Raw genomic sequence first — 11,802 nt, forward strand, 5'->3', positions numbered from 1 at the left:
AGATATGAGGATGTGATAAAGACATTCCCAGACAAACAAGCTTGAAAATTGATCAACAGAGCTGTGTTATGAGAAACATTAGAATTCTTCAAACGGAAAAAAAAAATGCTGAAAGAAAACAGCAGAGGGTAGAAAACTCACTGGTAAGATTTACTATACCAGGGCCAGTGCTGTGGCATAGAGGGTTAAGCCACCACCGGCAATGCCAGCATCCCATATGGGTGCTGGTTAAAATCCTGGCTGATCCACTTCTGACCCAGTGCTCTGCTAATGTGCCTGGGAAAGCAGCAAAAGATGGCCCAAGTTCTTAGGCCCCTGCACTCAACATTGGAGACCAGGATGAAGCTCTTGGCTCCTGGCTTCTGTCTGGCACAGTCCTGGCTATTGCCACCATTTGGAGAGTGAACCAGTGGATGGAAGACTTCTCTCTCTTTGCCTCTGCCTCTGCCTCTACCTCTACCTCTCTGTAACTCTGCCTTTCAAATAAATAAATAAATCTTTAAAAAAAAAAAAGACTATACCAACAAATCCAGAATGCTCTTAACATGCAGTGTAAATGCAGTGTGTAAATCATTTATATCTTTACTGTGAAGATTTCAAAGTTGTAATTCCTATACTAGAATGTTGAGACAGGCAATATGGAAAGAGGTCAAATATACCATTAAAAATTGAAAAGATATGGAGGAATGGCTCACAGATGTAGAGTGCTTTGTTAGGTTTTCTTATCTGTTTGGTTTTTTTCTGTTCCTTTACCTATTTTTATAATCAATGTTAAGTTGTTATCATTTCAAGATATCTCGTTAGGGCCAAAAGAAGTTTTTTGCAAGCCTCAAGGCAACCACAAAGCAAAACCTATACATAGAATTACCAAAAATAATAAGCAAGGAATTATTGTACACCACTGGAGAAAATGATTTAGCTACAAATGAAAATTCCAATTTAGGGACAAAGAAAAAACCTGCATCAAAAATACAAAAATATCAAAATGACAGTAATAAAATATTATATATCAATAATTACCTTAAATGTCAATATACTTATTTCTCCAATTAAAATGCATAGAGTGGCTGAATACATTAAAAACAGGACCCAACTATATGCTGCTTACAAGAATCATTTCACCCCTAAGGACAGACATAGAATGAAAATGAAAATATGGAACAAGATATTCTGTATGAATGGAACCCAAAAGAAAGCAGGAGTAGCTATACTTCTATCAGAAGAAATAGATTTTAAATCAAAAAACGTTAAAAAGAGACCAGGAAGGTCATTATAAAGGGTTCAATCCAGCAAGAAGAAATAAACACCCAAATCCATAAGGAAATATTAGTAGACTTAAAGAGAAAAATAGACTAGTAGTAGATTTTAACACTGCACTTTCAGAAATGGACAGATTATTTATACAGAAAATGAACAAAGAAGCAGCAGAGTTAAATTGCACCCTAGATCAGTTGGGCCTGACTTTCCATCCAACTGCAGAATGCAAATTCTTTGTCAAATATTCCAGCTACTGTGACTCAAGAGGGACTTGAGTTTGCCAAAGGTGTGCAAAGCATATTCGAAGAGATAATGACAGAAAACTCCTCAAACCTAGAGAAAGATTCAGCTATCCAGGTAAGGAAAGGTTAAAGGTCACCAGAGAGATTCAGCCTAACCACGTCTATCACAAAACATATAATCAAACTCTCCAAAGCATGTGGAACATTTTCCAGTATATATCATATGGTAGATCACAAAAACAAATCTCAACAAATTTTAAATAACAGAGACCTTATGGAGTATATTTTCTGATAACAATGCATTAAAAATAAAAATCAGCATGATGTGTTCCAGATTCCTCCATTTTGTTGCAAATGACTGGATTTCATTGTTTCTTACTGCGGTATAGTATTCTAAAGAGTATATATCCCATAATTTCTTTATCCAGTCTACCGTTGATGGGCATTTAGGTTGGTTCCAGGTCTTAGCTATTGTGAATTGAGCTGCAATAAACATTAGGCTGCAGACAGCTTTTTTGTTTGCCAATTTAAATTCCTTTGGGTAAATTCCAAGGAGTGGGATGGCTGGGTCGAACGGTAGGGTTATCTTCAGGTTTCTGAGGAATCTCCAGACTGACTTCCATAGTGGCTTGACCAGTTTGCATTCCCACCAACAGTGGGTTAGTGTCCCTTTTTCCCCACATCCTCGCCAGCATCTATTGTTGGTAGATTTCTGAATGTGAGCCATTCTCTCCGGGGTGAGGTGAAACCTCATTGTGGTTTGGATTTGCATTTCCCTGATTACTAATGACCTTGAACATTTTTTCATGTGCCTGTTGGCCATTTGGATTTCCTCTTTTGAAAAATGTCTATTGAGGTCCTTGGCCCATCTCTTAATTGGGTTGTTGGTTTTGTTTTTGTGGAGTAAGCCAGTCCCAAAGGGACAAATACCATATGTTCGCCCTGATCGGTGACAATTGACTGAACACCAAAAAGGAAACCTCCTGAAGTAAAATGGACACTATGGGAAATGGTGACTTGATCAGCATAGCCCTGACTGTTAATGAACAACTTAATACATTATCCCTCGTAGTAGTTTTTTTGTCTGTTCTACTTAATATGACTGGTTTAATTCTGTAATTCATACACAGTTATTCTTAAGTGTTAAAAATTAACTGAAATGTGATCCCTGTTAAACATAAGAGTGGGAATAAGAGAGGGAAGAGATGTATAATTTGGGACATGCTCAAGCTGACTTGCCCCAAATGGTAGAGTTAAAAACATACCAGGGGATTCCAATTCAATCCCATCAAGGTGGCATGTACCAATGCCATCTCACTATTCCAAGTGATCAATTTCAGTTCACAACTGATCATAATGAAAGGACTAAGAGTCAAAGGGAGCACATAAACAAGTCTAGTACCTGCTAACACTAACCGATGGAATAAATAAAGGGGAGAGTGATCCAACATGGGAAGTGAGATACTCAGCAGACTCATAGAATGGCAGATGTCCTAAATAGCACTCTGGCCTCAGAATCAGCCCTAAAGGCATTCCAATCTGGCTGAAAAGCCCATGAGAGTATTTCAGGCATGGAAAGCCAAGACACTCTGGCAAAAGATCTCTGTGAGTGAGATCCCAGTGGAAAGAACAGGTCTTCAAAGAAGGAGGTGCCTTTCTCTGAAGGGAGGATAGAACCTCCACTTTGACTATGACCTTGTCTAAACAAGATAAGAATCAGAGAACTCAGAGGGCTTCCATAGCCTTGGAAACTCATGACTGGAGCATAGGGAGACTACTGATGCCATAGACAGGAGTGTCAATTGGTAAAGTCAACAACAGGAGTCACTGTGCACTTACTCCTCATGTAGGATCTCTGTCCTTAATGTGCTGTGTATTGAGATTTAATGCTATAACGAGTACTCAAACAATATATTTCACTTTGTGTTTCTATGGGGGTGCAAACTGTTGAAATCTTTACTTAATGTATACTAAACTGATCCTCTGTTAAAAAAAAAAAAAAATCAACTCCCAACTTGACTCTCACTGGGATTAAACATGACAATAGGTCTGATCTGATTTCATCATCATTTAAAAAAAATCATCTATTATTTTTCACTTTATGTTTCTGTGTGAGAGCAAACTGTTGAAATCCTTACTTAATGTATACTAAGCTGATCTTCTGTATATTAAGATAATCGAAAATGAATCTTGATGTGAATGGAAGGGGAGAGGGAGTGGGAAAGGGGAGGGTAGTGGGTGGGAGGGACGGTATGTGGGGGAAGCCATTGTAATCCATAAATCGTACTTTGGAAATTTATATTCATTAAATAAAAGTTAAAAAAAAAATAAAAATCAGCAAGAAAAACATTATGGACCACATAAATATATGAAATTAAACTCACTCCTGAACAACAAATAGATGGAGGATAAAATCAAGAAGGGAATCTAAAAATTTCTTAAATGAAAATGGAAATGCAACATACCAAAACCTATGAGATACAGTGAAAGTTGCACTATAGGGTAAGTATACAGAAACAATGCTTGCATCAAAAAAACAGATCTATCTCAACTTTTTGTTGCAATTCAAGGAACTAGAAAAACATGACCAAATCAAATCCAAACTTTATAAAAGAAATGCTAAAACTCAGAACACAAATAAATGACATGAGGATTAAAAATTACAACAAAAATTAATGACATGAAGAGCGTGTTCTCTGAAAAGATAAATGCATCACTTCTTGGCCTTTTGGCTAAGGTCACATGGGAAAAGATAAAGGAAATTGCTAAACCATTAGTCTGACAAACCAAAAAAAAAAAAAAAGAGAGAGAGAGAGAGAAAAGTTTCAAATACATAGAATTGGGGATAAAATGGAGACAGTACCACTGACACCACAGAAATAAAAAGGATTGTTAAAGGTTAATATAAACAATTATATGGCAACAAATTCAATAAAGTAGAAGAAATGGAAAAATTCTTGGACACATATACCTTTCTCAGATTGAAACATGAGAAAATAGAGTGCCTAAACAGAGCAATAATGAGCAGTGACATTGAATCAGTAATAAACAATCTTGCATCAAAAAATTTCCAGGATCAGGTGACTTCATTACTGAATTCTACTGAATTCTACCAAATGCTCAGAGAATTAATACCATTATTAAATTAGTTCAAAAAATTGAAGAGGAGGAAATTATTCCATATATTTTCTATGAAGCCATTGTCTGTTACCAAAACCAGACAAGAACATAACAACAACAAAAAAGAACTATAGGCCAATATCCTTGATTAACCTAGATGCAAAAATCCTCAACAAAATATATCAAATTGAATCCAATGGCATATCGAAAAGATCATTCACTGTGATAAGTGGAATTTGTCCCAGGGATACATTGATGGTTCAACAGATACAAATCAATAGATGTGATACAACACATGAGCAGAGAGTAGATACAGGAAAGGCATTTGATAAAATTCAAGATTCCTTCATAATAAAAACTCTGACAAAATTAGATATAGAAGGAACCTACCTCAGGCCCAACATTGTGGCATAGCTGATAAAGCCTCTGCCTGAGACACTGGCATCCCATACAGGCACCAGTTCAAGTCCAGGATGTTCCACTTCCAATCCCTGCTAAAGCACCTGGGAAAGCAGAGAGGGCTGCCCAAATCCTTGGACTCCTGCAACCTTGTGGGAAACCTGGAGGAAGCCCTTGGATTCTGGCTTCAGTCTAGCCTGGCCCTGGCCATTGCAGCCATTTGGGAATAAACCAACAGATGGAAGATTTCTCTCTCTCCCTTTCTCTCTCTCTCTCCCTGTCCCCCCCCCACCTTTGTAATGCTGCCTTTCAAATAAATAAAATGAATCTTAAAAAACAAAAGAGAAGGAACCTACCTCAACACAATAAAGGCCATATATAACAAGCCAATAACTAGCATAATATCAAATGGGGAAAAGCTGAATGCTTTGCCCTAAGATCTGGCAAGACAAGGATGCCCACTTTCACCATTGTTATTTAAAATAGTATTGTACTGGAAGTCTTAGCTAGAGCAGCCACGCAAGAGAAAGAAATAAAGGACATCCAAATTGGAAAGGATATGTCAGACTGTCACTGTTTACAGAAGACATGATCTCACATAAAGAAAACCCCAAAGACTCCACCAAAAATCTGTTCTAACATAACCAAATTCAGCAAAGTTGCAAGATATAAATTCAGTGTACAAAAGTCAGTAGCATTGCTACACACCAATAATGAATCATATGGAAAAGAAATCAAGAAAGCAATCCAATTTCCAATAGCTACAAACAAAATAAAATAGCTGGGAATAAATTAAGCCAAAAAGGTGAAAGATCTCTACAATGAAACTATAAATTCTTGATGAAAGAAATTGAAGATGACACAAGGAAATGGAAAGACATCCCATGTTCATGGATTGAAAGAATCAATGTTCCTAAAATGTGTATACTATTTGAAACTATCTATAGATTCAGTGTAATACCTATCAAAATCTCTAAAACATTTTTCACAAAACTAGAAAAAACATTTTTAAAATTTGAATGGAAACACAAAAGATCCCAAATACCCAAAGTTATCTTGAACAAAAAGAATAGAACAGCAAGCATTAACTACCTAACTTTAAAATATAATTACAAAGCTACAGTAATAAAACATCATGATATTGGAAAAAAAAAAAAAAACAGAAACATCTATAGACTAATGGAACAGGATAAAGATCCTAGAAGTAAACTCACACATCTACAGCCAACTGAACTTTGACAGAAGCATCAGGACATGATTGGAAAAATAGTAATATTTTCAATAAATTGTGCTGGGGAAATTGGATATTCACATGCAGAAGAGTGAAACCAGACCCCCTATCTCTCATCATGTATGAAAATCAGCTCAAAAAGTTTTAAAGACATAAATGAGAGAACTGAAACTTTGAGACTAATAGAAGAAAACATAAGAAAAACACTTCAGGACATTGGATTGGGCAAGGATTTTCTGGATCAGTCCCCAAAAGCACAGGAAATAAAAGTAAAAATAGACAGCAAATGAAGCAATCAAGAGAATGAAGAGATAACCTATAGAATGGGAGAAAAATTCTGCAACCTATACACCTGACAAGAGATTATCTAGAATATATAAAGAATTCAAACAACTCAATAGCAAAAAGCCAGATAATTCTATTTAAAAATGGGCAATAGATATAAACAAACATTCCTCAAAGAAAGACATACAAGCAGCCACCAGGTTCATTGCAAAAATGTTCAATATCACTAATTATAAAGGAAATCTAAATCAAAACTACATGGAGATACCACTTCAATCCAGTAAGACTGGTTATTATCAAAAAGACAATAGATCACAAGTGTTGGAGAGGATATTGTGAAAATGGAAACCTTGTGCACTGATAAGAGAGTGTAAATTAGTAAAGCCACTGTGGAAAACAGTATGGAGGTTTCTCAAAAAGCTAAAAATAGATCTACCATATGATCCAGCAACTTCACTCCTGTGTATTTATTCAAGGGAAATGAAATCCATCTGTTGGAAAAACATCTACACTCCTGTGTTTATTGAAGCACTATTCATAATAAACAGGAAATGTTAACAACCTTAGCATCCATTGATTGCTGAATAAAGAAAATGTGGTACATATACATTGTGGGGAGCAATCCGGACTAGACTAAGTTACTCGAATTAGGACTTATTCTATGCATCTGCTCTCCCACAATATGGCGCTGGGAGAGAAGTAAACAGCTTCCGCACAGCTGCCTCCAGTTCAACTAATAAACTGTAGGACTTGCTCCTGATTGGAGGAGAGCAGCGTACTCGGCGTGTGGGCAGCCGAGTTGGGATTGGCGGAGGAGGACTATAAAGGAGGAGAGAGACGGCATGCATCAGGAACATCTATGGGGAACATCTAAGGGAACCCGTGCAGCCCCCGAGAAAGCCGGCCGGCGGTGTGCCGCTCCCCTGCGGAAGTGGGGAATGCGGCCAGGGGGAACTGCCCTTCCACGGAGGTGGAAGGGATAGTAGCCAACCCGGGAAGAACCAGCAGCAAACCCGGGGAGGGCCGAGCAGACGAAAGAACAGCGCAGGGTCCTGTGTCGTTCCTCCACGAAGACGGGGAGCGACAATACATAATGAAATACTACTCATCCATCAGAAAGGATGCAGTCCTGTCATTTACAACAACAGGGATTGAATTGGAATTCATTATGTTAAGTGAAATAAGCCAAGCACAGAAAGATAAATATCACATGATCTCACTCAAATGTGGAGATAAAACAGATGATCTCATAGAATAGAATATAAAAATGTATTTGTGGTTACCAGAGGCTGGGGAGGGAAGGGTTGAGGGAGGGTTTGGGAAAGGTTGACTGGTGCATAGTAAGTTATAGCTAGATAGGAGTTACAAGTTCAGGTGTCTATTGCACAGTAGGGTGAAAATAGATAAAGGTATTGTATGTTTCCCCATAAAAAAAAAAAACCTAGAAGATAGGATTTTTGGGTGTTTCATTATAAAGAAATGCTAAATGCTTGAAAAGAGAAATGTATTTTCCTTGATTAGATATTACACAATGTGTACATGGAATGAAACAGCATATAGAGCCCCAAAAATATATATAATTTTTATGTCTGTTAAGTTTTTTAAAGTAAAAAATTAATGGATAAATAAAAACCAACTCAATTAAAATGTCATCTTACAATTTGTAAGAGAAAGAAAGGGGAAAGACTTAGATAAATTTCAGTATCTTTATTATCAAATCTGAACATATAATAAATATAAACATATAATAAATAGAATAAATCTGAATAATAATAATAATAAAATCCAAGCAGTAAATACTGATAATTATTAATCTTGCTGTTAATTTTTCAGTAGAAAAGATAGTTTAGACTCTCAGAAATAATACAGCAAAAGATATTCTCCTTTTCCCTTTTTCAGTTGATTTGCCCAAGGTTGTAGACTAAATTCTCTTACCTCTGACCAGCTTCTGCTAGTTCAGCTTTGTCTTTGTTCCTCAATCTGTCAGACATTGGAAAACCTAAAAGAGTCCTTGGAGTTAAGAGCAAATATTACTTGAAGAGTGTCACCAACAGACTGTAACCAGTCTCAAATTTTCTTCAGGGATTCTTTGAGGGATCTTACTCGGGCTTCAAGCAACAGGGCAATGTTAGTATAACCCTGTGGCTCTGCCTAAGAAATAATTTCCTAACCACACCCATCAGATACTTCACATAAATAAAAACATCTTCCCTGTATGGTGGCCCTGGTCACACCCATTTAATACTCTCAGGAGAATGAGTAATCATATCCAATGAGCAATGACACTAAAATTTGCTGAAAGGACACACACAAGAGCACCCAATGTGATGCTAATAGCCCAAGAAAACCAGCAAACCCTATAAGCAACCCTAATCCTAATGTAAATAGGGAAATAATCCGAACAAATTCCTGTGTGCCAAGTTCTAATTTCTTAAAACTCAAAGTAAAAACTAAGTGAACATTCTGTGTAGTTATATGTGATTGATTCTAGGGGAGAAAAAAGCAATGTGCCTGCAAATAGAATTTAGTCAGATACCAGGTATAATTCCAGAAGGTCCTTTGAATAATCAACAGAAACTCAGAGCTCCAAAATACTTGACAGCCCTTTTCTTAAAATCGCCAAGAAGGACAAGATAAAAATAAGCAATGACTGAAACTGTCCTGGGCTTCGAAAGTACAGCCATCATCTTACCCCTCTCCTGATGGTTCTGATGCCACAGACCCAAGACGTAGGCAAGCATCTAGTAAGACAACTTCCCAGGCCGGCGCCACGGCTCACTAGGCTAATCCTCCACCTTGCGGCACCGGCACACCAGGTTTTAGTCCTGGTCGGGGCGCCGGATTCTGTCCCGGTTGCCCCTCTTCCAGGCCAGCTCTCTGCTGTGGCCAGGGAGTGCAGTGGAGGATGGCCCAAGTACTTGGGCCCTGCACCCCATGGGAGACCAGGAGAAGTACCTGGCTCCTGCCATCGGATCAGCACGGTGCACCGGCCGCAGCGGCGGCCATTGGAGGGTGAACCAACGGCAAAGGAAGACCTTTTTCTCTGTCTCTCTCTCTCACTGTCCACTCTGCCTGTCAAAAAAAAAAAAAAAAAAAAAAAACACACACACACAACTTCCCCCTTAGAATCCCAGAGCAGGAAGGAGCAGCAGAATGACAGCTCTGTGGAAATGATGAAGATCTTCTTAGTTCCGTGGGAATTTGTTTGCTTGCTTTGTGAGAGGGACTGCCTCACCTGCCTTTCTTCATTCACGATGCACCATCCCATCTGCTAGAGACTGCCAATCAGCACAGCTGGGCTCGGCAGGAATGGGAAGGAGGCTCTCGGACCCATGATTCAGCCTGACACTCTGCCTGTGACTTCATAGGATTCGTGCACCATTGGGGACTGACTTCTCTTTCTGACTGCTTCACAGCTGCTTCCTGGGTCTTTCCTCCTCTTCTCTCTTGAACTGTCTGTGGATCAGGAACATATCACATTAATATGTTCATTGTGTATAGTGATTGTACCATCTTCACACTGTGGCTACTCAAGAAAATAGCAAAATAGGTGCCGCTTGTCATTATGCGGTAACATAAACAAAGCTATTGACCTATTTATTTACCTCTATGATTTTTAACACAAACATGTTTTGCCTCCTCTAAATAAGCAGGTATGGATTCATAAGTAATGTTTGCATTAGAATTAGAAGGAGGGTTTTAAATCCAGTGGCCTACTATTGAGTTAGAAACGACTCACTCCAGCAAACCAGCTGGTCAAACAGCTTCTAGTTTGTGAAAGAAAAAGAAAACCCAACATTGAGTCACTATATCATTTCATGCACAAAGACTTTGTGCATACCAGAAAGACAGGCTTCACCGCATTTGCATTTATCCTTTTTTATAGTCGTCGTCATTTTGCCAAGCGCTTTATGATCATTTTTATTAGCTGGGTTTCTCGATAGACCTGTGAGATGTAGACTAGAAGGTAAAACAAGTACTATAAATGATGAAACAGGAAGCTAACTCTCCAGGGACATTTTATTTCAAGAACGCCTGTATGGGAGAATGTACTTTCCCAGATTTGCTGAGGCACCCGGAAACAGACGTCAGCAAGCAGAATACAGCTGAGCCATTTTTCAAAGCCATTTTCTTCATAGAACACACGTCTACCTTCCTCCCCTCTGTATCTGATTCTCTTTCCTCTCAAAAGTCAGCAAAGCTCCAGTGGGCCCATATTTCAATTCTCAAGTATTCATTATCATATAGACTCTCCCTTGTTGATACCTTTAAATACGGATTACAGGCAACTAAATTTTGCATGATCACATCTTCCTTCAGATGTTCTTTGTCCAAGTTGTACAATTTTAAAAACAATTTATATAAGAAATTAAGAGATGTTGGACTTTTTATTATTATTACTCCTTCATTTTATAGAGGTAAAATCTAAAGTCGAAAGAATCTTGAGTGTATAGGGAAACTGATATTCTATTTCCCTAAGATGAGAAAGCAAAATTAAAATATAACTATGAACATTCATAAAAGTCAAAAATAAACCTCATACTGTGATTCTTTATTATCTTATATTCACTTTATTATATATTTGTGCTTTGAGACTTCATTTAAATGCAGTTTACAATGCTTACAATAAAATCACTCCTGGGAAAATTCTGTGACAGAGTTTTGGTTTGGTTGGGTTTGGGTTTGGGTTTTTTGTTTTGTTTTTCTACAAAAACCGAGGGCCTATAGGGGAGGAAAAGACCAAATGAAGATAAACAAGATAGGCAAGGTACATATTGTAGGGAATATATGCCAGAGACAAATGATATGATGGATTTCAGCTGACAGGTACTTTATGATGAACTTGGCCCCTGAACCAACATTCAGGTCTTTCATCATTTCTGTTCTCTCTTCCTCTACTAATGACACCATGGGGACCCCACCCTTAATGACATTATCTCACTTCAAATACCATTAACATATGATTTTGTGGATTACGTTCCCAATATCTGCATGTGGGAACACACCCAAAGCACAGAGTTCCTGAACTGAGTTGGAGAACCTGATGCATGTTCTCTTACTGGTGATGAAGGCTGCACTAAAGTTGGAAAATTTCAACTTCTTTGCCTAAGCTAGTTATCATTTTTATCACTAGTGATTACATAATTCCTACCCTCATGGAGTTTATAGTCTGGTTAGTGGGGAACATTGGTAAATGTGTAAATATATATAAATAATCACATTTCTGATAGAAACGAGGGCTAGGGAGGAGCCTCCCAGCTTAATGAG

The 11,802-nt window shown here is 37.9% G+C and overlaps 1 protein-coding gene across 4 annotated transcripts in view; it reads right to left on the reverse strand.

The window, feature by feature from the left end:
- The window catches only part of DENND1B (DENN domain containing 1B), a 303,159-nt gene extending 294,498 nt beyond the window's left edge, over window positions 1-8,661 (reverse strand). For 2 of the 4 annotated variants that reach the window (XM_070055062.2, XM_070055061.2), the window contains exon 1: window positions 8,470-8,661. In XM_070055062.2, coding sequence (XP_069911163.2) covers window positions 8,470-8,525 — 56 coding nt within the window. In that variant the 5' untranslated portion in view covers window positions 8,526-8,661. The remainder of the gene's footprint in view (window positions 1-8,469) is intronic. The other 2 variants (XM_051820442.3, XM_051820446.3) reach the window with 2 other exon arrangements.
- Window positions 8,662-11,802: the final 3,141 nt, after the last annotated feature.

Source organism: Oryctolagus cuniculus, chromosome 13, assembly GCF_051225735.1.
Source record: "Oryctolagus cuniculus isolate XC-2025 breed Fujian yellow rabbit chromosome 13, ASM5122573v1, whole genome shotgun sequence".
Lineage (NCBI taxonomy): Eukaryota > Metazoa > Chordata > Mammalia > Lagomorpha > Leporidae > Oryctolagus > Oryctolagus cuniculus.